The sequence below is a fragment of the Podarcis tiliguerta genome (assembly GCF_965153285.1).
Source record: "Podarcis tiliguerta genome assembly, chromosome: 8".
Classification (NCBI taxonomy): domain Eukaryota; kingdom Metazoa; phylum Chordata; class Lepidosauria; order Squamata; family Lacertidae; genus Podarcis; species Podarcis tiliguerta.
This window is the reverse complement of record NC_139541.1, coordinates 66,314,851-66,342,562: the sequence shown is the minus strand read 5'-3', so window position 1 is coordinate 66,342,562 and position 27,712 is coordinate 66,314,851. Positions and strand designations below refer to the sequence as shown.

General features: G+C 48.2%; 1 protein-coding gene across 3 annotated transcripts; it reads left to right on the top strand.

The window, feature by feature from the left end:
- The first annotated feature begins 35 nt into the window (after positions 1 to 35).
- LOC310684806 (cAMP-dependent protein kinase inhibitor alpha-like) lies at positions 36 to 21,595 on the top strand. Of its 3 annotated transcripts, none has more exons than XM_083456408.1 (3): positions 36 to 103; positions 17,470 to 17,621; positions 19,805 to 21,595. In XM_083456408.1, the coding sequence occupies exons 2-3, from the start codon at positions 17,477 to 17,479 to the stop codon at positions 19,885 to 19,887; spliced, it is 228 nt and encodes a 75-aa protein (XP_083312534.1). In that variant the 5' UTR covers positions 36 to 103; positions 17,470 to 17,476; the 3' UTR covers positions 19,888 to 21,595. The 3 variants fall into 3 exon arrangements, with proteins under 3 accessions (XP_083312534.1, XP_083312533.1, XP_083312532.1); XM_083456407.1 differs by lacking the exon at positions 36 to 103 and adding an exon at positions 114 to 341; XM_083456406.1 differs by lacking the exon at positions 36 to 103 and adding an exon at positions 9,351 to 10,049.
- Positions 21,596 to 27,712: the final 6,117 nt, after the last annotated feature.

Genomic DNA, 27,712 nt, shown 5'->3' with positions numbered 1-27,712 from the left:
CCCTCCCTCTTGAGTCGGCGGGGCGGGGCTTGGCAGTCCTCGCCCAGCGCACCTGGGACGCGCCAGACGCCGGCCGGCAGGAGGAGCCTCGCAGTCGCGGCAGGTGCGTCGAAGCGCCGGGGCGGACCGGGGAGAGGCTGCCGGCCTTTGGAGCAGCTGCGCTGCGTCGCGCACGGGGTGATTCCTCACAATGCTCGGAATAGGGATCTGCCCAGCCCTGCAGGAGCAGCTGGCCCCACTCAGCTGGGGTGGTGACGTCATTGCTGTCGCCTTGGGGTCGAGGTGGCTGGATCCGTATGACGTCATCTTGCAAGGTGTGCCGCTTGGCCCCCTGCACCGGGGTAAGCGCCCAGCCACGTGCAGCCCAACAGCCGACACCCCGCGAAGTCTTTTCCCTTATTCCTTCTAGGGCTGACCCCTTGATTCAAGAAGTCCACATTGACGAGCCTGCGTCGATGGATTTTATTTTATTGCATGGTTATGTTAAGAACTGGTATAGGTAAAGTCTCTGTATAGACACACACATATTTTTAATAAACGAAAGTATAGGTACCATATGGGTGTGGGCATCAAGTAAATAAATCAAAATACTTAACTGAGAGTAGAAATTGTAGAAAGATTTTGACAGGCTTTTTTGGGCATCAAAAGAAAGCAATTTAAAACAACTGTTGTTGAGACATTTCATGCTGAATCTGGACGATGGCAGGTGGGTGTCCTGCCCCACCCCCCTTCAATATGAATCCTAGCTGTGCCCATGGCCTTATACCAAGTCATGCCATTCATTCATTCATCCAGCTCAGCATTGCCAACACTGGCTGGCAGAGGCTTTCTGGGGTTTCAGGCAGAGGACATACCCAGCCCCACCTGCAGATGCAGAAGACTGAATCTGAGACCTGATGCCTTACTATTAAGCCACAGCCCTTCCTGCATAGACATGAATAAAATCTGCATATGGGAAGAGAGAAAAATTCCAAAGAGAACAGCATTCTTCCTTTGGTTTTGAATAATGCCCACATAAGTTGAGGGTGCAGCAGTGGCGTAGCGTGGGGGTGCAGGGGGGGCGCCGGCCGCACCGGGCGCAACATCTGGGGGGGGCGCTCGCACTCGCAGCTCTCTGCCCCTACCTGGCTCACTCTCTCTCTCTCACTGCAGTGCTGGCTGTGCGAATCCGAGCCGCCGGGTCGCCACCCACTGTGGAGGGGAGGGTGCCAGGCGTGCAGTGCGGTGAGAGAGCGAGGGACTATCTGGGGGAGGGACAGTGCAGCAGGGGGGGGGCGCAAATTACTTGCCTTGCCCCGGGTTAGGGGGCGCAAATTACTTGCCTTGCCCCGGGTTAGGGGGCGCAAATTACTTACCTTGCCCCAGGTGCTGACAACCCACGCTACGCCACTGCATTCTTCCTTTGGTTTTGAATAATGCCCACATAAGTTGAGGGTGCAGGTGTTTGTTCAAAAGTACCACTTCTTCTTAGGTGGCACTTTTCCTCTCTGCAGTTTTTTATAAATACGTTTCCCCCCTCGTTTTGTTTTTTTTAATAATAATATTTATTAAATGTTTTATAGTTATAAAAAAGAAAAAACAATACATACATTGAACAGACAACACATCAACAATACAATACAACAATACAACAAAAAACAAACAAAAACATTTAAACACACATCCAAATTTCATATCCATATCTTTCATTTGCTTATTTCCTCGACTTCCTCACACCTCCCTTTTTTGTATTCTAGTTCAAATTATCTGGTTCAACAAATCCTTTCCCTCCTCTTCAATTTTTATTCTATGATTTATCCTAACACAATTTAACTTTAAATTTTCCACTTTAACACATTACCACTTAATCTTCATATAATTCTTAATAGCCCTTCTGCTAAAACCATATATCTTCGTTTCCCCCCTCATTTTTAACCATTTCAGAAAACTTTGAAAGTTTGCACATTGTCAGTTGATCAGTACATTAATCTGGAGGCCATATTTGGGGTCCTCTCCAAGCCTGTGGTTTTATATCCGTAGGATGGGATTCTGGAGAGAGGGAGGGAGACAAGTGGTCAATCCAGTCTCTAGCCAAGTGTTAAGTATCCCTTTGCATGAGTACAGGGGATGGTTGCCACAGAAATTACAAGCTGGAAGTGCTTCAGGAGGGTGGGCTAAAGGGGGCAGGAAGTAGAGAACAATAGACCTGTGGTCAGTCTTGTCCTGAACTGGGAAGAGACCAAGAAGCATGACTTGCTTTCTGTGCTGAATCCAAAGATATGGCTTGCAGTGGGGAGCAAGACCGCTAGAAGAGTTGATGCCGTGAGCCCTTCCATCTTCTGTTCAGCCTGTATATGGCATGGCATGGAGAACACAGCTGGAGAAAAGTTTTATACTCCTCGAATAACACTAGACTTCATGGACATCTAAGGAGGTTGAATGTTGGAAGATGCAGCACAGATAAAATCAAGTACCTTCTGCAGAGCATAGTTAAATGATGGCACTCACTCCCATGGGAAGCAGCGATGGCCATCAATTTGGATCACTTTAAAAGAGCACTAGACAATTCAATGATTATAAGGCTATCAGTGGTTACTTTCTGCTATGGCTGTATTCCACCTCCACTGTAAGAGGCAGCATGACACTTAATACCAGTTGCTGAGAATCACAGGTGGGCAGAGTGCTGTTGAGCTCGGGCAGTGGCGGAGCTTCATGCTCTGGCACCGGGGGGAGGGGCAGAGAGCAGGAGGGGGCGTGGCTGGCGTAAATGAATACATATGAATGAATTTTATTATTACGGTCACAGACCAGTTCCAGCTCACTTACAATATCAGGAAAATCGTAAAACACAACAGGAATAAATTGAATTGGGTATAACAGAAACAATACAGATATAGCAGTTAAAAATATATATAAAATCTTGATCACTAAAATATAACCTAAAATTGTCATTTAAAACCTTAATCATTTTGGTAGTACAGCTTGTTCCCTGAGTTTTATGACAGTCGCACAGAATTTGGGCACCCTTAGCGTGATCTCTGGATCCTTCTCCTTTACCAGGAGTTTTAGACATTGAAGTTCAGACCCATTTGGAGATTTTTGTGGCTGGCGTGTGTCCCTGGGGTGTGGCGCATGTCCTGGGGGTGTGGTGTGCATCCTGGGGGTGTGGCACGTTGCCTGCGGGGGCGTGACGCCCAGCACAGGCGGGGGCAGCCACGATGGCACCCCATCGGGATTGTGCTGCCGGGGACGGTGCGGTCCCCCCGCCCCCCTCTTCCTCTGCCAGTGAGCTCAGGCCCCGCTTATGTGCTTCCCATAGGTTGTCCACTGTAAGAACAGGATGCTGGAATAGGTGGACCGTTGGCCTGATCCAGCAGGCTGTTTTTATGTTTTCCTGTTCTCAGCAGATGGCTCAGTTGGTTAGAACATGGTGCTGATAATGCCAAGGTTGCAGGTTCGATACCCATATGGGACAGCTGCATATTCCTGCATTACAGTGGCACCTCTAGTTGTGGACACGATCCGTTCCAGGGTGCCGTTCGCAACATGAAAAGCCTCAACGTGAAGCAAATGCAACAAGAGGTATGACTGTATGGGGAGTTGGACTAGGGGTCCCTCCCCACTCTACATTCTATGATTCAGTGTTGATCTCCCATAATGCAGCATGGAGGAGGATAGGCAGGAGACTAGGATTGGTTCGCTTTGCCCGTCATTGGCTCTGACTCCACCTACTGTTGACCTCTTTGCCTTCTGCCCTACCAGCCACAATAGGCACCAACAGCCACTGCACTATGCTGGTTGCAAAGCCATGGGATTAGGCGCTTATGGTACTTTTTATTGCATCCCCCCTCCCCCACCCAGTGTGTTGTAATAAAGAGGAAGGCTTACAGCATTGAACTGGAATAGATCTGGCAGTAACCAAATGAAAGGCAGAATCTCAGGCCGGGTTGGCCGAGAGAGAAAAGTGAGAGTTTAAGTCAATGCGAGATGTAAAACAAAAGCATAGAAAAGGGATGCCATAGACTCTGGTGGTGGTCCTCATCTCGCCTCCCGCACAGAGTTTTTTCCCCGCCGCCACCTCCCATCACGTCCCAAAGGGAGATTGTTCCAGTGTTGATCCAACACAGCCCCCAAACAGCCAAGCTGCTAAGTGAATTCTGCTTAGCTGCTGGGGTCTATATTTAGATCCCTGTGAAAGGGGTTAGCGAGTTGCCTGGAGCCAGCAGAGCATCTAAGGATGTCAGTGTAACAGCAGTTAGGGATGAAAAATAACCAGGAGCTTTAAGTAAATCCTTTGGACTGAGCAGGGCTGGGGGAGGGAGCAGGAGAGAGAGTGAAAGCAGCCTCTGATTACAGATGGGAACTTCGCTGGAGCTTCGCCTGCGAATTGGCACCTCCTCTGTGCTGGAAAAGAGGGCAGCATGCCACATAATTTCATGGCTAGATCTGTGGGTGGTGGGTGCTGGCAGATGGGGGGGATGGACGTTTTGCAGAAAGAGAGCTCCAGCAAGCCCCCATCCTGTTACCCCGCTCAGTTTGCACAGTTTAGATCAGATTTTATATGGCTTTTGCCTGGTTTTATCCACGTTGTATGGCTGACTTTGATGCCGACTGCTTAGAGATAATTGTGATTAAGTGGCATGTGCATTGCCTAAATAAATAAAACAGCTGAAAGTGCTAAGATTGGCTGGTACTGCCTGTGGTTGGCTCTGAGTCCCCCTACTGTTGGTCTTTCTGCCTTTTGCCCTATGAGTCCCAAAGGGCACCAACCACAACTGCTCAAACTGAACCCCACTATTGCGGTCATCGAGAAAAAAAGAATGCTCTCCAGGTCTTAGGCTGCTCCCTGTGATTACCAGTGGGAGAGCTACTGTGATCTAGCCTTCAGGCATGGACTACAGAGACCTAGGTTCAGATTCCCATTCAGCACCAAAGGTCACTATATGTCTGGCCTGTGTGTCACAGAGCTGTCAGGCAAAGAATGCCCAGAGTGAGGAATTAACTATTCATTGACAAAAGTACACTTGTGTAAGTTACGGAAAGGCATGTCCACCAATCCAATGTCCCTCAGCTACCCATAGATGAGAACTTGATGAGGCAGTTGCTGCAACAGAGAGGCCCTGCCCCTGACCTCAGCTTATGTATCTCCCCCACCCAGGCTACACACGAGTAGGTGAAGACACTGTCTGTGTGTAACCTGCTTCTGCTCCTCTCTCTTCCATCCTTGCTTGGTCCTGGGAGACAGGGGCAGAAGGAGGAGGTGTGAAAGCCCTTGACCCTACACCAGCCTGACCTCTCTCTCTGTCTCTCCTCCTGTACCTGTTCTCTCCAGCCCTGCAGCTTCTCCAGCCTCTGACTCTCATCTCCTTGCAGTAACAGATCACTGATCCCTTCTTCTTCCAAGACAGTCTTCAACCCCATTTCTCTCAGTGCCCACACATCAGTATCCAGCCACCACTGCTCACTGTCCAGTCAGTCCCTGACACTATCCTTGCATCTTAGCTTAGCCTACTTAACAGGGTTGTTGTGAGAAGACCATGCGCAGATGGTACCATGCATGCCACCTTGAGTTAACCATAGAATCAGAGAGTTGGAAGGGGCCTCCAGAGTCACCTAAGTCCAACCCCCTATAATGCAGGAATCTCAGCTAAAGCATCCATGACAGATGGCCATCCAACCTCTGCCTAAAAACCTGCAATGATATTTTTAGGAAAGTCGGGAAGAGTAGTAAGAAATGGCACTGCCATCAGATTCCAGGGATGGAGAAGGATTAAATCCTATTTGGAAAAGTGAATCCATTGGGATGCATCTGAAGTTGTGTTTGTTTTCTGTTTTTAATGTTCTCATTTTTATAATAATTAAAATACATGCCACAGCTCCTACCACTGTCAATACTATATATAGCTGGTGTGAACTAACACTTAAAAATGCAAGAACAGAGAGACCAAGGAAAGAAATAGCACAATTCCACCACCAATGCAACAGACCAGGCTTGGGACCACATGGCCCTCTAGGTCATGTTGCACTACAACTCCCATCATCCCTGGCTGCTGATTAGGTTGGCTGGGACTGATGGGAATTGGAGCCATCTGGAGTGCCACAGCTTCCCTACTCCTGCAATAGACCAAAAGACTAACAAGCTGAAAAGTATTACAACAGATAAACCTCCATCATGCTCAAGCTGCATTGACATCCAGTATTTTAAAAAATGGTATTTTCTTAATGCAGGGAACCTTATATCCAGTACCAGAAATGGCCCTCCAGGCCTTTCTATCTGACCCTCAGGACTCTCTGCAGACTGTGCCTTTTCTCCTACCAGCCCTGATCCACAGCCTCCTCCAGTTCTTTAGCCTGGCTGGCACATGCCCTGGAACTGTACAAATGTGTGTTGGGATATGTGTGCAGAAGCCTCTAATTCTGAATGGCTGGACTCCTGAACAAAGATAAGGGGCACATCTGCCCCCCACACACACACACAGGCATGTGGCCCTTGGAAGGTTGCCCACAAAGGATTTCAGCCCTCGGGCTGAATCTTGAACAGCAGCCATTTCAATACACGGCCTTGCAAGATCACCTTCTAAGGAACATCAACCTCAACAAGCCTGACCAGAAGCAAGCATCAGATGATGGCGTTTCTACCACACAGGATAGGGCCTTTCTGTTGTTGGCACTAGGAAAGGCTTTTAACTGTGAAAAGGAACAGCCTAAAAGTGTACCCTGAAGAGATGGGGCTATAGGACCAGCTATGTACTCCTTTTATTTCAGCTTAGATCTTGCTGGAACAATGCCTTTTCTGACCATTGTCTCTCTCTGGCCTCACACTAGCATCCTGGCTGGACAGCTCTTAATAGCCTTGTCCTGGAGATTGCACCTAGTCCTGCTGGACAGCTCCACTGCCTCCACCATTCTCACCCAGTTCCAGCGTTGGTGAAAATGGGGCACTGCACTTAACAGTTACATTGTACCAGTGTAGGGTCCTGCATTCCTCAGGATTCCTTATTAGTGTTCTGCTCCAAGCAGCTAGAAGACTGAAGATCCTAGGCAAGACATGGTGCAGACAGGACTGACCATTCCACATGACGCACAAACCAAAGCTATTTTAGAATGTTGCTTCAGCAACATGTAACCTCAGGCTGAGCCTTAAATAAGGCTGCAGCTCAGTCTGGGTGATTTGCTTGACCACCTACTGAAAGAAACTCTTCTGGATGAAAAGGCTTAGCCTGTTTCATCAGCCATGGACTTTGGGAGTGCAAAGGAGAGCATTTAGTTAGAAAACCACAAGAGGTGAACTATCTTTTTGTCCCCTTTAAGACTTTCCCTACTTTAGTACTAGGTCTTCATTTGGTTGACTGGGGGCCATAAAGGGATACACACACAAATGCACACAATCGTCTAAGATGGATTGCATCCCAGTTTTAGGGTTTTCTCTCTCTCTTCTCATAACCCCTACAAAAACCTAAATACAACTAAATGGCAATGAGGAGAGAGAAAAAGAGGGGGGGACCCAAAGTGGGTCCTGTCTTGGCTATGGCAGAGTCTGGAGGAAGCAAGGTAGAGCGCCCAGCAGGGACAACGGACCAACAAGCAGAGACAGAGTAGCAACTGGTCAAGAACCAGACTCTGGAAACAAGAGTGGTCAGAGACAGCTTCAGAACCCTGGACAGGTCCCATGAAAGAGACAACTTTGTCCAACAAGAGCTGGGTTCTTGCATTCTCCCCCAGCTTGGTTACCTTTCCCAGGCTCTGCCCTACTGCTGAAGAATGCAGATACTTGAAGGGGTGGTCCTCTGGCTTGACTCTTGTCACATCTCTGCTAAGTCTTCAGTTGTGCACAGACTCAGTAGTACAGGAGGCCCTTGGGATCCTTGTGGAGGGGTCTCCAGTTCAGAAGGTCCCTAGCTGCTGGACAGGGTCTAGATTCAGATTTACACTTGCTGCCCTGGGGCCCTGAGACCTTGAGCCTTAGAGTGAAAACCAGGGCTGCCATTTGATAGACGAATGCTGCTGTAGGCGGAGATGAAATAGGGAGCAGTTGGGTGGGCAGAGCTGCAAGCCAGCCTGCAGCCCTCAGGTGTATTGGGAGTTGATGTGCCATCAACTAGCGTGGGAGAAAGGTTCAAGTGGCTACCAGTTAGCTAAGTTCAAACTGTACTGGTGTACAAAGCCCTATACAGCTTTGGAACTGGATACCTAAAAGATGATCCCACTCATTATACACTCAACCAATCACTGTGCTCTGCTGGAAAGGGCCTCCTGCAGATACCATCTCATCAGGAGGTCCATTCCATATGATGTAGGAATCAGCACTTTCGCACAGTGGCACTTACCCCTTAGAACACCTCCCCAATACACATCAGACAGCCCTGCTCACACTGCACAGTTAAAGCAGCATCATACCAGTTTAAGTAGGCATGGCTTCTCCCAAAGACTTATAGGAGCTCTAGTTTGTTAAGCGTGCTGAGACTTGTTAGGGGACTCCCACATTCTCTTCCCACAGCTAAAATATTCAGAGTGGCATAACAATCAATCACTCTTCCCAGGGAACTCTGCGAATTGTAGCTCTGTGGGGGGAATAGGGGCCTCCTAACAACTCTCAGCAGGGACACAGGTGGCACTGTGGGTTAAACCACAGAGCCTAGGGCTTGCCGATCAGAAGGTCGGTGGTTCGAATCCCCACGACGGGGTGAGCTCCTGTTGCTTGATCCCTGCTCCTGCCAACCTAGCAGTTCGAAAGCACATCAAAGTGCAAGTAGACTAATAGGTACCGCTCCGGCGGGAAGGTAAACGGCATTTCCGTGTGCTGCTCTGGTTCACCAGAAGCGACTTAGTCATGCTGGCCACATGACCCAGAAGCTGTATGCCAGCTCCCTTGGCCAATAAAGCAAGATGAGCGCCGCAAACCCGAGTCGTCCGTGACTGGACTGAATGGTCAGGGGTCCCTTTACCTTTTTAATGACTCTCAGCAGCCTTAACAAACTACAGTTCCCATAAGTCTTTGGGGGAAGTTGTGACTGTTAATAATATTATTATTTATACCCTGCCCATCTGGCTGGGTTTCCCCAGCCACTCTGGGCAGCTTACGGCAGATCTAAAAACATAATAACTTTGGCTGCTCCCATTGAAAGGAGCAAAGATGCACAGCAGTAGATTTGCCAACCAGCTTCTCTGTGAAAATAACTGGGAAATAGTGATGATGATGGTGAAGATGGTGATAATATCTCTTCATCCTTCCCTGCATTGTAGGGCATTGGACTAGATGACCCGCTGTGTACTTTCCAACTCTACAAATCTATGATTCTGTGATTTTCTACTTCAATCCCTGAGCAACAGGTCATCAAGGTTGTTACTGTTGTTGTTGCTACTAGTACTACTACCACCATTATTTGAACAAAAATCTACAGACACAGCAGCCCTCCCCAGCAATAAAGGCAGTAACGAAAGCTTCAGGGGCAACAAATCATCGCTAACAACCAACCACAAACACCATCATAGCCTGTCAAAAGCCTTGGAAAAGAGGTATGGCTGCTGCCATTGGGTTAAAAAAAACTGCCAGAGACAAGCTAATCCACATCCCTGGCAGCTCCAAAATAGCCATGTGTAGAAAGGCAGGCACCAAGTGTTGTGCCAGCTGGGAGGCAGGAAAGCAGGAGGAAGGCAGAATGGGGGGGGGGACAGAGAGAGGGGATTTATACAGGGTGTGTGGGAGAAGCAGAAGCCCTGCTTTCCCTGCTCCTAAACAGTGCAGAAGAGAAAGGAAATGGACCACTGCTAGGCCTGGTTAGCCAGGGGGGAAAGCTGAAATGTATCCAGGTCTCCCCCTTCAAAGCGGTTGGTAGATCCGGCAGGCAAATCAGGCAGCTAGCAGTCTGCTGATACCCAGAGCATCGTGAGAGCGGTTCAGCCAAGGAGAGAGAGGGAGAGAGACACACGGAGAGATGCTTTTGTTGGCCATGGAGACTGTCTGGGCACAGTGAAACCCCTTTCCACAGGCAGATTCTGTTCTTACCCCGATCTCACTGGAGACCACCACAGCGGCAGAACCGGCTCTCCATTTCTTAGCAGTCCATCTGGTAAGCGTGCCTGGCTGCTTTGTGCCCTTGATGTGGTTTGTGGAGGAAAAGAGAAAAAGGGAGGGATCTGGGAGGGAATGGGGGGAGGTGTTACAGGTGGCTTACGATGGGTTCTACTATTCTGGATGTATATATGGATCAGTGCATTATTTATCCATCCAGATAATCCAGATAATTGGCGGTTAAAGAAGAAGAAGAAGAATGTGTGTGTGTGTGTGTGTGTGTGTGTGTGGAGAGAGAGAGAGAGAGAGAGAGAGAGAGAGAGAGAGAGAGAGAGATGGCTTCCATGGCCAACTATGGGTGTGCAATGCAAAGAAAATAAACTTTGTAAAAAGCAAAAAAATTGTTCACTTGTCATTTCCATCTTTGAAGCCATGTGTGCATTAGCAGGGTTTTCGTGTGTGACAAATACTCCAAGCGGAATGACTGACATTCTCATTGTGGTGGTGGTGATAAAAGGAGGAGCCCAGCTGAAACCTTGCCAAGCATACGAGCAGATGGCTCTTTACTATAGTTGTTGTCTATTTGCACAAGTCACATAGTGGAGTCACAGTGGTTGTGGATTGCGATATGGGCTTGGCGAGTTTGGGGTGTGTCGGTGGAGCAATCGGAGAGCCTTCCCTACATATGTATTTGGTAGAGAAACATGTCTTCCCAGGTGCTTTGATTGCACGAAGCCTCGGAAACTGGCTTCTGAAGGTCTCCTGTGATTAGGTGCTTCCTTGCAACATCAGGCTGGAAAGTTGAGGTGAGCAAAGACAGGGGATTGTGGTATCAGAGCTGAAGATGGAATTGGGTGGCATAATTTTGACACAAAGTCCCTGCTATTTTCCAGCATTCATATAAATGGAAAAGACCATCGTCCGGTGGAAGAACATCTGCTTTGCATGCATTTGGTCCCAGGTGCAGTCACAGGCAATTCCAGGTAGGGCTGGAACCCCACCTGAAATCCTGGAGAACTGCTTCCAGTCAATGGAGGCAATGCTACGCAATGGCCTGACTCTGTACAATGTTCCTGAACAGGCAACTGCACCAAGCAATAGCATCATCTCATTTTAATCCTATTTCACACACACAGTCTTTCTCAGTACCTCATTTGGGCTCATGTGATCCAGTACCCAGATCCGCCCACTGGTTGGCATCAGAATCCCACGTTTCACAAACCCACTTGCCCATCAGTGTCCTACATCTGCCCAAATGAAGTCCCACAAACTTTATTCTCCCTCTCTCTCTCTCTCTATCTCCAGCTTTTCAGCCTGAAATTTTCCAGAGCAAACTCTAGTTTCAACAGTGGGAACTAGCACAGGGGGGAGCCAATGTGGTTTCTATGAGCGCCCATACACCCAGAGAGGCCTTTCATGGTGCCCACAGGGCCACCTCTCCCCACTGAAATTAGTAGCCAATAGAATAGGGAGTGGGAGCTGTGTGTGTTTGGTTGAGGTGTGTGTATGGTGCACAGAAGATAGGAACATAGGAATGTGCTTTACACTGAGTCGTACCACTGGTCCATCTAGCTCAGCACTGTCTATAGCAACTAACAGCGACTCTTCAGGGTTTCATGCAGAGGTCTCTCCCAGTCCTACCTGGAGATGCCGTGGATCGAACCTGTTACCTTCTGCATGCAAAGCAGATGCTCTACCACTGAACCACAGCTCCCATGTTGACTATAGGTTGTCTGCTTTGCAAATTTGCCCGTGGGTCCTAAAAGGATAGCAACTCCTGGTCTAGCAGCATCCCTGTGCTGCATGCTGTGAAAAGGAATTCTTCTCCTCCCCTGCTACTAATCCTCATTAAACCAAGAGAGCCAATTAAACAAGCCACCTCTGAATTTATAACTGCTCTACTTTGGAGCGCAGATAAGATTTCTAGCTTCTCCTTCATGACATGTTAGCTTTCCAAATTCAGGGCGGTGAGCTACTTCCAAAAATGTAGTTCCTCAATATGTTTCTGAGGTGTATAAATCGCATAGCAGATTGACCATCGTGTGTGTGTGTGTCCCGTTGTTTCAACAGTGGAAAATAGGTGCACTCTTGTAGCACATATATCCAGGTAAATGTTTGTGTGGGCGCACACATACATATCTTTGTATATAGATAAAAACGTAATGCGGTCATCACGCTGCAGTTTGTTCATCTGCCAAAAGGTGCCCAAACCAACTGCAACATGGTGGCAGGCAGGCATGTGAAGAAGCAGTGCAGGTGGAGAGTGGTTTGGTTAGGTGCAAAGGAAAGAGGGGGTGGCCAGGTGCCGTTGGCAAAGGAGTCAACAGGTAGGTAGGATTGGCAAGTAAAGCAAGCAGGAGGAGCAGCTGTGTGTGTGTGTGTGTGTGTGTGTGCGCGCGCGCACACACACACACACACACACACACACACGTGCATTCAGTCAGCATTCAGTGACCCCATTTGTGGGGTGGTGGGAGGTTTGTCCTCTTTGATTTCCTTTCTCTAAGGATTTTTTTTTGTCCTTCTGAAAACCTTGGGTTTTCCCCAAGCCTGTTGATATGTAATTTTGTGGGTGTGGATGGTGCTGTTTTGGCTACACAAGTCATGCTGGTTTGGACTGATGGGAGTTTTCTAAACCATTGCGGGGGGGGGCATTAGGCTGGGGAAAGCTGGTGTGTAGAATATTTGGATCTGTTTATACTTGTTCTGATAACAGCTGTAGGTCAAAACACATGCAGCAACATTTGCTGCCTGGACATGCAATTATGGGGAGAGGGAGGCTGAAAGGAAAGCCCTACCTTGGCAATTGTATTGCTACTGGCAAATGTAAGAGTCAGTGGGGTGTAGTGGTTGGAGCGCTTGGCTAGAACCTGGGAGACCAGGGTTCAAATTCACATTCCACAATGAAGCTCACTGGGCCACTTTGGACCAGTCACTGCTTCTCAACCTAACCTAACACAGTTGCTGGAGGGGGGGGAGAGAAATGGGGAGGGGTAGAGACATGCATGCCACCTTGAGCTGCCTGGAAGAAAAGTAGGCTATAAATGAGGGCTGTGCGCCAAATCTGGTGAAAATGCACACCAAATCAGGCCAAATAATGATCTCCCAGAGTTAGGTTGCACTAAAAGGAGAGATCTGGTGTTGTCAGAGAGGAAGGAGAGACATGTAGCTCCAGAGATGCAGCAAACCCCAGCAGGATTTAATTCTCCTCTCACCAACTGGCTTGAGTAGGTTGCAATCCTGCCGTTTCCAGGGTGCTTCTTCTCCAGTAGGTTCCTCAGTGTCAGGAAGAAAACCCCAGAAGGATTAAAATGCTTCTGACTACAGGAAATTCCTTCACAAGTTAGGGATGCGGGTGGCACTGTGGTATAGACCACTGAGCCTCTTGGGCTTGCCAATTGGAAGGTCAGCGGTTCGAATCCGCATGACGGGGTGAGCTCCCGCTGCTCTGTCCCAGCTCCTGGCACCCTAGCAGTTTCAAAGCATAACAATGCAAGTAGATAAATAGGTACCACTGCGGCGGGAAGGTAAACAGTGCTTCCGTGCGCTCTGGCACTCATCACGGTGTCCCGTTGCACCACAAGTGGTTTAGTCATGCTGGCCACATGACCCAGAAAGCTGTCTGTGGACAAACGCCGGCTCCCTTGGCCTGAAAGTGAGATGAGTGCCGCAACCCCGTGGTCACCTTTGCCTGGACGTAACTGTCCAGGGGTCCTTTGCCCTTTTCCCCCCTTTACTCCTTCACAAGCACCTTCTCCAAAGGGAAGGCATTTGCAAAGCAGCACCCAGCAGGACTGAACCCTCCTGCTTGCAGGGTGGTTCAGGGGAAGAGGAAAACAGTGCCTCCTTCTCCCATGTCAGCAGGGGGAGGGGGACAGCTTACTTGCTCCTGCCCCAGGCCTTGCTTTCTGCTTATAGCAGGGGTGGGGAATCTGTGGTTTTCCAGATAGTGTTGGACTCCAACTCCCATCATCCCTGACCATTGTCCATGCTGGCTGGGGCTAATGGGAGTCCAACAACACGTAGAGGAACACAGGTTGCCCCATGCCTATTTATCTATTTAGGCAATGCATGTGCAACGTAATCACAATTGTCTCTTAAGTGGTGTCCATCAAACTCAACAATACAGTAAAGATAAAATTGGTTGAAATTATAAAATCATAGTTTATTCTTTTAGAAATTTGAGGCATCGGGGCTGAAACATGAAGAATTATCAGATATAGATATATAGATATAGATATAGATATAGATGATATAGATATATAGATATGGATAATATATACACGCACACACACACACACAAACACACACACACACTGTGTGTGTGTGTGTGTGTGTATGCGTGTGTAGAGATGGATGGATGGATAGATAGATATAGATATAGATATAGATATAGATATAGATATATAGATAATTATGGCATTCCCAACCCCAGAAAAGGCAAAATAGAGAAAAAGTAATTCCAGTAAGAATAACAATAATAGGAGCCATCCTTTGCAAACAGGATCAGTGGGAGCATATGCTACATAGCCTCTTTAAAGCTTAAATTGGCTCTAAGAGCTGAGTCACATACGCCTGGATACCAGTGGAACTTTTGTCACCTTGATTAGTCAATATTTTGACAGTTCTCACGTTTGGCTGAGAGTTATCTCCTCCATTAGAAAGCCTTGTGTTTGAGGTGCAAATTTCAACAGTGGCAACTCATCTGTGATGGCTCATTTGCTCGCCATGAAACGTAATGAGTGTGTGTGTGTGTGTGTGTGTGTGTGTGTCTGTGTGTGCTGACCTTAAGAGTCACAAAGTACATGGGATTCCTCCAGTTTTACAGAGTGCACTCCAGTTCATGAGTCCAATGGTTTGGGGGAGAAAAGCTGAATAGTCATCTTTGGGGGGGGGGGAGATGTCACTGTTTCACCAGGGTGAGCATTTCCAGCCAAGAGGCTTACTAGAGAACAATGTTGTAGAGAAAACTCGTGATGTGTGGTTGCTATCAAAGATCAGAAGAGCATGCTGGGTAATTTTGGTCAGGTGGCTCCATTTATCCTTTTCTGCTGAGGCTTGGGGCCCACAAGAGAAATGGTGGTGATGGATCCCAGGTCAGCTCAAGTCAGGGGCACATCAACAATCAGCTAATAAAGTGCTTTTCAACCAGTGTGACGTGGCACCCTGGGGTGCCTTGAATGGTGGGCAGGGGTGCTGCAGGCAACACTGGCCTCTGTCCCTCTTTCTCTCCCTCCTCTGGTGCCTTCTTGTGTCTCTGCCTCCCAAAGTTTTGCATAGCTATTTATTGCAGTAGCCCTAGCTATAAGCCCCACAGATGAATAGTGCCTCTGGGAAGAACCTCACTTTGGGGCTGGAGGCAGGCTGAGGGAACACTCCACAAGGGAGGGTGTATGAAAAGGGGTGAGGGGCTGCCAGCTCTGCAGGGAAGAGGTGGCATAACTGGGCTCCTGAGCCCCACAGGGATGCGGCAGAAACTCCATGTACAGCAGAACGGCTTGGCTCCTGAACAAATCAGCTCCCGAAAGCCGCAAACCTGGAAGTGGGCGTTCCAGTTTGCAAACGTTTTTCGGAAGCCGAACATCCGATGCAGTTTCCGTGACTTCCGATTGAGTGTAGGAAGCTCCTGCAGCCAATTGGAAGTTGCGCCTTGATTTTTGAACGGTTTCAGGAGTCGAATGGACTCCTGGAACAGATTAAGTTAGAGAACCAAGGTACCACTGTAGTTAGTCAAGGGAGCCATGGGCTCAAAAAGGCTGAAAACCTCTGAGCTAATGGAATGTGCTTAGTTTTGCCATGGCCTGATGCATAGGTGCCATCTCATGCCGAAGATTGTGGTTCAACAAAAGGCTTCAACTTTGCCCATTTACTTTGGGAGGAGGGTGCCCAGTACCCACAAATATATTCTCGTGGGTGCCAAAGCACCCACAACCCCCTGAAGTTGGCTCCAGTGACCTGATGACTGTAGTAACACAGAGGTGAGCTTTTCCCTGATAGCTCCAGTGTTGTGGAATGCTCTCCCTGCTGAAATACGAGCAGCGCCATCAGTGTTGGCATTCTGCCGGCTCCTCAAGACACACCTCTGGGCAAGCAGTCCCCTGAACTGAACTTGTCTTTTTATTGTTTTAACTGTTTCTTAATTGTTTTAATTGTTCTTTTTAACTTTTTTGCTTTATCATATATTTTATTTATTAAAGATGTTTCAATGTTTTTGCGTACTTTAATTATGGATCAGAGTTGTGAACGGCTTAGAAACCATTTTATCTTCTGCATAGGACTTAATTGAATATAATCCAAAAGCTCTAAGAACAATAAAATAAAATCAACAAACTCTGAAACAATAAAAACCACCCATGCAGACTCTCAAAACAGTTACATCATATATCGAATTGATCTTTCGTAAATGACTGGGTTACACCTCAAAGGAAAATTCCCTAAACAAAACTGTTTTCAGTCTGTGCCTGAACATCATCACACTAGGCACCGGTCTGATTTCAGCTGGCAATTGATTCCAGAGAGCTGGAGCTGCAACACTAAAAGCCCAGTTTCTGGTGCAGGCTAAGCACACCTCTGGGGCATTTGTTACTCTCAGCAGTGCTCCATTTGAGGAGTGCAGCTGCTGGGAAGGGATATAGCAGGAAAGGACCTTAAATGCTAAAAGCAAAACCTCGACTTGTGCCTGCTAGCATCTTGGCAGGCAGATCAGCTCCTTCAGCAGAGGCGTCACACAGTATCAACGGTGTGCCTTAGTCAACAATCTGCTGCGTTCTGCAACAGCTCTTTGTTGGAGGGTTTTATGCAGACAGTAAAGGTCCAACTATTAGGGATGCTGTAGCACAAGTGTGGGGAACCTTTGGCCATCCAGATGTTGCCAAATTGCAACTCCCATCATCCCTTGCCATTGGCCATGCTGGCTGGGCCTGATGGAACTTGCAGCTCAGGGACATCTGCAGAGCCAAAAGGTTCCCCTGCGGTAAGCAATTGCAACCCACATGCTGGGAAGTTAGCACCGCAGCTCTGCTGCCCCAGCAAGCTAGGTAAAGATAAAGGACCCCTGGAGAGTTAAGACCAGTCAAAGGCAACTATGGGGTTGTGGCACACATCTTGCTTTCTGGCCAAGGGAGCCAGCGTTTGTCCGTGGACAGCTTTCTGGGTCATGTGGCCAGAATGACTAAACCACTTCCAGAGCACACTGAAACGCTGTTTACCTTCCAGATAGACAAAGGGTCTGCCCTGGTATAAGTCAGTTCCCTGTGTTCCTTTATGAGGGTGGCAGCTTTCAAACTCCCTGCCTTTTGGACCCAGTCGGGATGAGTTTTCCTATCAACAGGAGCAGAACTCCGGAGCAAGGAAATGCTTGTGGTGCTGTTCAGATTTGCATGGCAGGGGATCTAGCTCACTTAAGCTTTTTCTACCATCTCGTAGGCATGCCAATAGGGGCCCTGGCCTAACTTGGAACTTCCTGTGTGTCTTTTCAGGGGAAGTATGACTGAGGTGGAGCCTGTGTTAGATTTTGCATCATCTGGGCGCACTGGTCGAAGGAACGCGTTGCCGGATATTCTGGGCTCGCCGTCCGGCGTCACTCCCACTGACTTGCCTATGAAACTGGCGGAAATGTCTCTAAACTCAGGTAGATTTTGGCCTTATTTTCTAACGCTTCCCATGTCAGTGGTAGCTTTGGCCAATGGATCTGCTCCTAACATTCTTCCTCTGTTATACTAGACTTGTTGGTTTGAACGGCCCTAGTACACCCGAAACCCGTTAGAATTCCTGCTCCATGACTGCAGTCATGGGATTGTTGTCTATCACATGACGGTATATGTTTTGACTCCACAGAGTGGGAAGTGACGGAGACAGAATATTTGTGTTATTGTGTTCCGTGAAGAGGGACTATTGTCCTTTGTTCTTTCTCTTTGCTGTCTGATGCTAGAGAGAGAGGGAGCCATGTTGCACTGCTCCGTGTGTGTTTATATGTAAATAAAGTAGATTAGCCAAAATGCTGAGTTGCTGAGGTCTGTTACGCAAGCTGCGAAGACTCTGTGGATCCCTAAGTGTGCCGATGTCTGTTGGCATCGGTCGCTGTGATGTTCAGGCAGAAAAAAGCTTTTGAAGCTCCTGAACGATCAACCAGGAGGGAGAGAACATGCCAGTCGGGCATGTGTCTCTGCCAGGGTCCTACTCGAGTGTAGGACGAACTCCTGACAAAACCTACTCAGTAATGAGATCGCCGAACCTGCAACTTCTTGCATGCAAACCAAACGGCTTGTGCAAGGACATAAAAATAGCCTGCTGCATGAGGGCAGTGGTTTATCAAGTCCAGCATCCTGATCTCACAGTGCCAAACCAGATGCCTGAGGGAAACCAGTGAGCAGAACATGAGCGCACAAGCCCTCTTTCCTTGCATGGTTTCCAGCAGCTGTTATTCAAAAGCATTGAGGCCTACAACTGTGGAGGCAGGGCATAAATATCATGGGTAGTAGCTATTGCTAGTCCCTTCCTTCATGAATTTGTCTAATCCTGTTTTAGCGCCATCCAAGTTGGTGTCATCTGTCAAGGCTCTGCCAAGCCTTCGGGAAAGCTATTCCTCCTCCGGTTACAGCAAGAGTAGAGAAAACAAGGAGAGTCCTTTTTAATGAGTTTTATTCCATCCTAATAGGGAGAGACATGGGACGCGGGTGGCGCTGTGGGTTAAACCGCAGAGCCTAGGACTTGCTGATCAGAAGGTCGGCGGTTCGAATCCCCGCGATGGGGTGAGCTCCCGTTGCTCGGTCCCTGCTCCTGCCAACCTAGCAGTTCAAAAGCACGTCAAAGTGCAAGTAGATAAATAGGTACCGCTCCGGCGGGAAGGTAAACGGCGTTTTCGTGCGCTGCTCTCGTTCGCCAGAAGCGGTTTAGTCATGCTGGCCACATGACCTGGAAGCTGTACACTGGCTCCCTTGGCCAAGAAAGCGAGATGAGCGCCGCAACCCCAGAGTCGGCCACAACTGGACCTAATGGTCAGCGGTCCCTTTACCTTTACCTAATAGGGAGAGACGAAAGAAAGCAACAAGCCTTAACAATGGCGTTGCTCCAAACTGGGCTCCTCCTCCCTCCTTCCTATCAACAGCCCCTTCCCTTACAGTGGCCACTCATGGTCAAATGCCTTTGAGTCCTTTGTTCCTTACTCCTAATGAATGTCGTGTTCTGGGAGAAGGGGGATCAGAAATACTTTCCAGTGACAACATGTCAGCTGGCTGCCCTGCCCCAGTCCTTCCCCCTTCTCCTTCTTCTAACACTTCCCAACTCTTTTGTTCACCTATCTCTGACTTCCCTCAGACTCCTCAAACTCCTGCTGTAAATCAAAGCTACATTTCTCTTCTCCCTCAGCGTCAGAAGAAGGGGGCGGGTGATCTCCACCATTCCTCCTCTCTCTCACCCTCTTGAGTCCAATCCCTGACATCATCATTGCCTCCTGGCAGAGCAAATTCCATAGTTTGACTATGTACAGTATGAAGAAGCACTTTCTTTTATTTGTCCTAAATCTTCCAGCATCCTAAACCTAGTGTCCTAGACCTTACCATCAAGCTACAACCTTATTCTCCACAGAGATTAATTACGTAATTAAAAATCTGTTTCCACTGCAGTAGATGGTGAGATGCGTGATACAGGTTTTAGCAGGAGCCAAATTGCAGCAGAATAGAAACATCACAGGCTGAGATGGAACCTTGTTCCCTCCTTGCATCTTTCATTGAAATGCACATTTTTTCTGGCTGCTCCTTCGCTGATCTTGTCTCTTTGCTTGACCCTCTCCCCACCTCCCCTCCCCAATCCCAGACAGGTCTCAAGAAATGCAGTCGCCAGCCACAGAGGTGCCCCCACCAGTACCTCAAAGCCCAGAGCTGAAAGATACCTCTTAACCCCTCCTTGTGGAGGCATCGGAAGCCACATAGGACATGGAAGGACTTCACGGTATCAGAAGAGGTTTGCCTGGAGTTGTGTGTGTGTTTGTGTGGGATGACCCAGCAAGGCTGTCTTACATCTCTCGGCATGGACTGACAGAGGAAGACTGGAGGGATTCCACAGCCATCTGTTTTACAAAGATGACGGCAGAACCTTGAAGGGACCATTTTCTTCTGTGGGACTTGAGGGGAGCGAAAGAAGAGGAAATGGAGGGTCTGTTGAAATGCGTAGAGAGCCTAGGAAGCTGCCTTGTATCAACACAGACTATTGGGTCTATCCAGCTCAGTATTGTCAACACTGATTGGCAGCAGCTGTCCAGGGTTTTTGGATGAGCATATTTGTCAGCTGTATCTGGAGATGCTGAGGGTTAAATCTGTGACCTTTGACATGCAAAGCATGTTCTCTGACCCTGAGATAGACCCCCCCTTCCCTAACTGTACACTTGCTATCCCTTAGAGGATCCTGAAGGTTATTAAAGGATCCAAGTTGTTCTTTCCTTCTTCTTCTTCAGAGAGTGCATTATTCACTGTGATGTTTGGGGAAACGACTTATTTATTTGGGATTTGGGATTTGGTGTTGTCGTTTTTTCACCAACAGATCTAGTATTCTTTTTCACACACAAAATGTAAGGGGCAAAATGTGATATCAGCTTATCCACCATCCTGGTTGATCCCCCACCAAGAGTGCAATTATGTCCTGTATACTTAGGAAATTTCGGTGGTTTGAGGAACAAAATTGCTCCAACCTCTCAAAAAAGGAAAGAAATATAATGGCACTACCAACCTGGTCTTCAAGAAGATGAATTTGGAATTCAAAACATTAAGATGGCAAAACGTCTTGTTGCATCTTAGTAACTACTTGGTTCACGGGCATATATGGGTTGGTGTCTGTGTAGAATTTGATGTTGAGCTCATTCTGAAAATATCAGCTTTCTTTACAGGGAAGGACTCAAGTTTCAAGTCCTCATGGTTGTGAAGCAATGCTCACGTTATAGAAATGACAAAAGGGTCTCACCATCTTCCCTTAGGTGACAAACACACACACACCAGCTACTATATTTTGGAAGGTCACAGGGTGGCATTCTGCCAAAATTTGGAGGTGATTATCAAGGTGTGTGGCTTCTGTTAGGTGTTCCCTCTCTCTTTTCCTCTATCCTTTGAGTGCTGGAGCAAAGACAGGCTTTAAAAATGTCCAGGCAACGCCTGAGAAACTATTACAATTGCAGGAGGGAGGGTCAGAAAGATTTCCAGTAGTATAGATATTTAAAGCACAGAGTCCATATGGTCCTGATTATGATATAGCTGCCATCCCAGTAATTGGCAGGCAATTACCCTGCCTCCCATTGCATCAGAACAATGGCTTAAACACAAGGGAGTGGAAGAATAGACAAAGGATAGCATGGAAATATAGACAAAGGCTGCCCCCCCAAAAGACCTCTTCCTGTTCCCAAAATCCACCACATTGATGAGCTTTCATTCCCACACACCTCTGTTAAGAACATTGGACTGGTTTCCTCCGGGGCAAAGATTATTCAAAAATTCAGAGATGGAACGGACATGTTGTAGAAAAGTGGGTTGCCCCAGTTTCTAGAGTTATAAAGCACTCGTGTTTAGTGAGGATCTGTTCGTGCTAATACTGCTCATTAAACTTCCACCATTCCAACAACTGTCTGGTTTTACTTTCTGGTTTTAATTCCGAAATGTAGCTCAAATCGGAGGTTTTTTAGCTATTCTGCTCTGTGCGTTAGTACCCTAGGGAGGCAGGTCTACACCCAGCATTGGACAGCTCCAGGGTGGGTGACATGGTAAACACCATACAAGTGTCAGAGATAGACTCCAATGGCCCTGGAAAGGGATGTGGGGCTAGAGAGGGTGGTGTGGCTCTTCCTTAGGAGCCTCAGTATCAAGCTCTCCAATCCTACGGGAACCCTCCCTCTACATTTCCCAAAACCATACCTGTATCATCCAGCCATGAGAGAAGCACAAATGATCAAGCATCAAAGCCTACGGCCCAAAATGAACTACAGCTTACTAGATAGAAATGCAAAAACGCCTTTGCTTTTATTTAGTGAAGGATTGGGGTGCCTCAGGCCCAGGGGTCAAACTAGCCTTCCAGGCCTCTTGAGACTCTCCCTAGGCCATCTGCCCAGGCACAGCCTTTAAGGGACGATGGAGAGAGATGTGGCCAGATTACCAAGGCAAAGCAGAGTTCCTGTGTTTCTCACATACCGTATTTTTTGCTCTATAAGACTCGCCTTTTCCCTCCTAAAAAGTAAGGGGAAATGTGTGTGAGTCTTATGGAGCAAATGCAGGCTGCACAGCTATCCCAGAAGCCAGAACAGCAAGAGGGATTGCTGCTTTCACTGCGCAGCAATCCCTCTTGCTGTACTGCCTTCTGAGATTCAGAATATTTTTTTTCTTGTTTTCCTCCTCCAAAAACTAGGTGCATCTTGTGGTCTGGTGCGTCTTATAGAGCGAAAAATATGGTATATATTAGTTTTTTAACATACCATTTTCAACAGTAATTAAACATACTTTTACATCTTATTCAATTTTTTTACTTCCATCAGTCCTGTCTGAAAATGTTCCAATCTAATCTCTTAGGATGCATTTCCTACTTTCCCTATTACATTTAAAACTCATTACCAATATCTCTATCTTTTTCTACTTTGTAACACTTCATATATTTCTCCTTACAAAACTTCTTGTAGTCCTACTAGCATAATTTGTTGGCTACAATTGCTCTTCAACTAGTTCATATATTTCTTCCAATCTTCTGTAAATCTCTGGTCCCGCAGGTTTCAAATCCTTCCTGTCATTTTGTCCAATTCTGCATAGTCCATTAATTTCGTCTGCCATTCTCAGAGTTCCTGTGTTTCCCAGACTTAGCCATCAAGCCAGCAGGAATAGAGCCATAGTGTCATTCATGGGCCAGAAGTCAGCTTCACCTGCTGAACAGCAGCCTGAAGGGAAAGGAGGCTGGGGCCAGCTAGTTCTCGTCAGTGCCTTCTCCTCCACATCCTTGAAGTCTGATCAGCTGCAGGTGGAGCCACTCCTTCTTCTCCCCCCACCTTCAGGCTGCTGTTTGGCAGGTGAAGCTGACTCCTGGCCCATGACACATACTGATTCCCATGGAACGGCTGTAACTCAGTGGTGGAGCATCTGTTTCGCGTGGTCCTTGGTCTAACCCCTGCCGCCTACAGATAGGACTGGGAGAGACTGCTGTCTGAAATTAGATTACATGAAGCTGGGTGTATGAGAGGCTTGTCTCAGAATAAAGCATTTTACTAGGCTTCCATTGGTTTCAACGGATGAGCTGCAGTACCTTTTCTGGACGTGACGAGGGTGGCACTGCAGCACAGGACATTGAAGATTAGTAGCTGCTTTCAACTGCAGCTACTTTCAACATGTGGCTCCCACTCACCAAACCAGTACAGTGGTACCTCGGGTTGCAGACGCTTCAGGTTACAGACGCTTCAGATTACAGACTCCGCTAACCCAGAAATAGTACCTCGGGTTAAGAGCTTTGCTTCAGGATGAGAACAGAAATCGTGCGGCGGCAGCGGGAGGCCCCATTAGCTAAAGTGCTACCTCAGGTTAAGAACAGTTTCAGGTTAAGAACGGAGCTCCAGAATGAATTAAGTTCTTAACCCAAGGTACCACTGTAATAGTCTCCAGGTGTAGTTGGACTCCAACTCCCATCAGCCCCAGACAGCATGATCAATATAATCGGCAGTCTCTCCTCCCACCCACAGCCAAGGTTTGGGCCAATTCCAAACCACCTTGGTCAAGCAATGTACAAGAGGACAATGTGCTGAGCAAGGAAATAGTTTGGTCAGTAGTACAAATGCCCTTTGACTTCCTTCCAGTGCCCCTCATTACCTTGTTAGCAGCCACTTCAACTGCGGTTCAAGCTGGTCGCGTTGTGTAATCATTTTGTTCAAGTGGGCAAGGATGTTAAAAAGTAACTATGCCAGAAGAGGCAGAAGAAAGCATTTGGAAGGAGAGCTCTGCAAAAACCAGAATTTGCAGAGTGAGCTTCACTATGGAAGACAACGGCATCGGAACCTGTTGAACACCAGCCTGCACAATTAGCAATCCTATACAAATCGGAAATTCAGTTCCTCAAGGAGAATTCCTTATGTAGTCCAAACTCATGAACAAGGGATAATGAAGGGGGGGGGGGTATAAGATAAATAAAGGGAAGTGCATTCAGTAGTCACAGAATGCTGGCTGGCTGTTGGAGGAAGAGGAATGGAAAATCTGGGGAGGGGAGAACGGAATAGAATGGTGTATTGTGGAATAAGATATGGCTGGCTTGTCACCCTGAAAAGCAGCACTTCATGCTGCAACATTGTGTTGCGGGTTTCAGTTTTTATAGACTGGTGGAGAGTACTTGCCACTACCTGGGGTAGTTAAAGAAAACAAAAAAAAAATCTCATTTTTAAATGGGTAGTATGATTTGTGAGTTTTGGCCCACCATGCCAAAAAGTGGGTGAAATCATGCCAAAGCCATGATTTGGTCTTGATTCAAAAATGGCTCCTGGCATCCAAACTACGATAAAGCGGCTGTTCTTACCTCAGGAACTCTTGGACAAACCTATGCCCAAAAATGGTTAAAGTCATGTTTTGGTCTGCCATCTTGATTCAAAATGGCACCCGCCTTCCAAATATCAACAAAGACTGCCGCCCCCACCTCAGGAACCCTCGTGCCAAGTTTGACGAAAATATATCGAGGATCCATAGGGAACAGAGAGGTGGACAGACAGACAGACACGCCTCTTGCCAAAATATATAGCAGATGGGCGTTGCAGCTGGTTGCAAGGTCCGAACCTAACACAGGCAGACAAGGATTTAAAAGGTCAGTGGTAGATGACATGGGCATAGCTAGGCCTCCAAACCTGGAGAAGCAGTTCTGTAGTGCCTGCAAAGTCTCTCCTGCAGGAAGCGGGGAAATTTTTTGAGCCTGAGGGCCACGTTCACTCATGAACAATCTTCCAGGGCCCACAGTAGTGGGCAGCACCAGAGGTAGCAGTGGGTGCAGCAAAGGGTTTTCCTCTCATTTGGTACAGCAGGCCACACCAAAGCTGCAGATTTCTAAGCACCCCCACCTCTCCATCATCCATCGTGCCATGCAAGAGACACTATCCCAGTGCTAGGACACAATCCAGCAGGACAGAAGCTCTTGAGGACACTGGCAGAGCAACCCCTGCCAGCACTTGGAGCGTGCCCCACCAACACCCGAGATCACCCAAGCTTTTTGGGGGAGATTGTGGGCACCCTGGACAGCGTCTTCGGTGCCCTGCAGCCTTGGTGCTGCCCAGTGTACCCCTGCCCCTGCCTTCCTACCCTACTGCTTGTGGAGAAAGGTGGGGACTCTCCTTAGGCCACACACCTCAAGGCCAGATATGCAAGACACATGGTGTCAGGAGTGTGTGCAGGAGCCAGGCCCTGTGACCAGTAGGGCTTTGCAGGACTGGGGCCTTCCTAAGTTTGTTCAGGAGAGGCATGGTGGGGCGCACAGATGAGGCCACTTGGTAACTCACTGCACCTGGTGGCAAGAGCTGGGAAGGGATACAAGGTCAGCATTTCCCTTTGGCTCTTTGCCACAGCAACTCATTTCCTGCCTTTGGCTTCGTGCTTCCTGATCTTCAGACCTTAGCTTCTTGACTCCCTGCTTCTCAACCCTCGGACCCTTGACTTCGTGACTCCCTGGCTTCTGGGCTCTCACTCCTGCTCCCATCCCGCCATCTTGCCCCTGGTCCCGACGTCCTCAGCTGGGACTTCGATCACCCGTAGACCGGACCATGATACATGGCTTCTAAACCTTGGGTTCCCCAACTCTATTGGTTATCCAGGTCACCTGGTTGCTGAGGCAGTCACTTCAAGCAGTGCAGCAGGCTGGGGACAGATGAGAGGGGTGGCAGATCAAGAAGAAGAGGGGTGTCCTCATGCACCTTTGCCACTTTGACTGTGAATGCAGCACTATGAGGAACTTGTTGCTGCCCTCCTGGGCAGGGCTCTGAGGCCGGTGGCCCCCCAGGCTGTCTTCAGTCACCTCAGGTCATGGGTTCCCCATGGAGGCCAACACAGGGCAGTGGCAGAGTGCACAGCCCCCAGCCACTGCTCTTCCTGTTTGCCACCCTTGGCCACTGGCATGGGTGTGCCATTCTCCGCTCAGAGCTCTTGCTGCTTCTCATGAAGCACCCTCATTGAAAGACCTACATTGGCTCCCAGTACGTTTCCGAGCACAATTCAAAGTGTTGGTGTTGACCTTTAAAGCCCTAAATGTCCTCAGCCCAGTATACCTGAAGGAGCGTTTCCACCCCCATCGTTCTGCCCGGACGCTGAGGTCCAGAGCCAAGGACCTTCTGGCAGTTCCCTCACTGTGAGAAGCAAAGCTACAGGGAACAGGGCAGAAGGCCTTCTTGGTAGTGGCACCCGCCCTGCGGAACGCCCTCCCATCAGATGTCAAGGATATAAACAACTACCTGACATTTAGAAGGCATCTGAAGGCAGCCCTGTTCAGGAAAGTTTTTAACGTGTGACATTTTAATATATTTTTAATCTTTGTTGGAAGCCGCCCAGAGTGGCTGGGGAAACCCAGCCAGATGGGCGGGGTACAAATAATAAATTATTATTATTATATCTCCTTAACAAACTATGATTCCCAGGGTGGGTGCACTATTTTCTGATTTGCCTCAGGTGGCAAAATGTGTTGGGCCGTTCCTGTCTCTGGTGCATTGCAGAAGTTGCAGAACATTAAGGCGAGGCAGACAACTCTAAGCATGATTTTGAGAAAGCTGGCATTATTGAATGTAACACAGACCACATGCCATGCGATACTTAGCCCCCCAACACAACTCAGATTTCAGTATCAAAGTCAGATCCAGGAGCCGTTGTTGCTGCTCTTAGTGCTGAGTCAGGTGACTCCAGGCCCAAGGTGAACAGGGTGGGCAGTGCTTTCGGGAGCCATGTTGCTCTGCAGCTACTAGACAGCATGGCTTGTGCAGGAATCGGTAGCAATATGGACTCAGGCCACCTGGCGTCTCTTTCCACCAGTGGGCCGGGAGCCAGCACTGGGAAAGCAGCCTTTGGCAGGGTCAGCAGGACAGAGTGACCTTGCTGGGAAAGGAACATGCCCTAAATAGTCTAGTGGCATTGCCAAACCCGTTGAATAAATAATCGCCGTCACTCTTCTGTCTGAAAGAAGATTGTCACATCAGAGACTACCTTCATGGTAACAATTAGTTTCCTACAGTCGGACCAATCCAAAGCTCATGGGATCCGTATGTGCACATCAGAGTCCCTATATGCACAAGCAATAACTCTGAATCAAGGCTGGCTCTGTGTGTGGCCAAGTTGCTCCTGCACCTTTAAGAATTGTGTAGATAAGGGGATTTTAGCTGTTGTAGCTATTAAAGGAGCAGGAGCCCTGTGCTCTTTTGCTTCCAGCCAGCCGAGTGGGGAGAGGCATCGAGCTGAGCACAGTAGAGATAGCAGTGTTCATCTAGAATTGGCAGATTAGCCGGAGGTTAAATTCTGCTGCTTTAGCCGCATGTGCCAGTTCCCAACACAGTATCAAACCCTGCCCACCAGCTGGCATCATGCCCTGTGTATTAGAGTGATGGCCTCACAGGCCTAATTTGACTCCCAGGGGACCAGAGGTTTCACACCCATAATCTAGGCCGGGCATCCCCAAACTTGGCCCTCCAGATGTTTTGGGACTACAACTCCCATCACCCCTAGCTAACAGGACCAGTGGTCAAGGATGATGGGAACT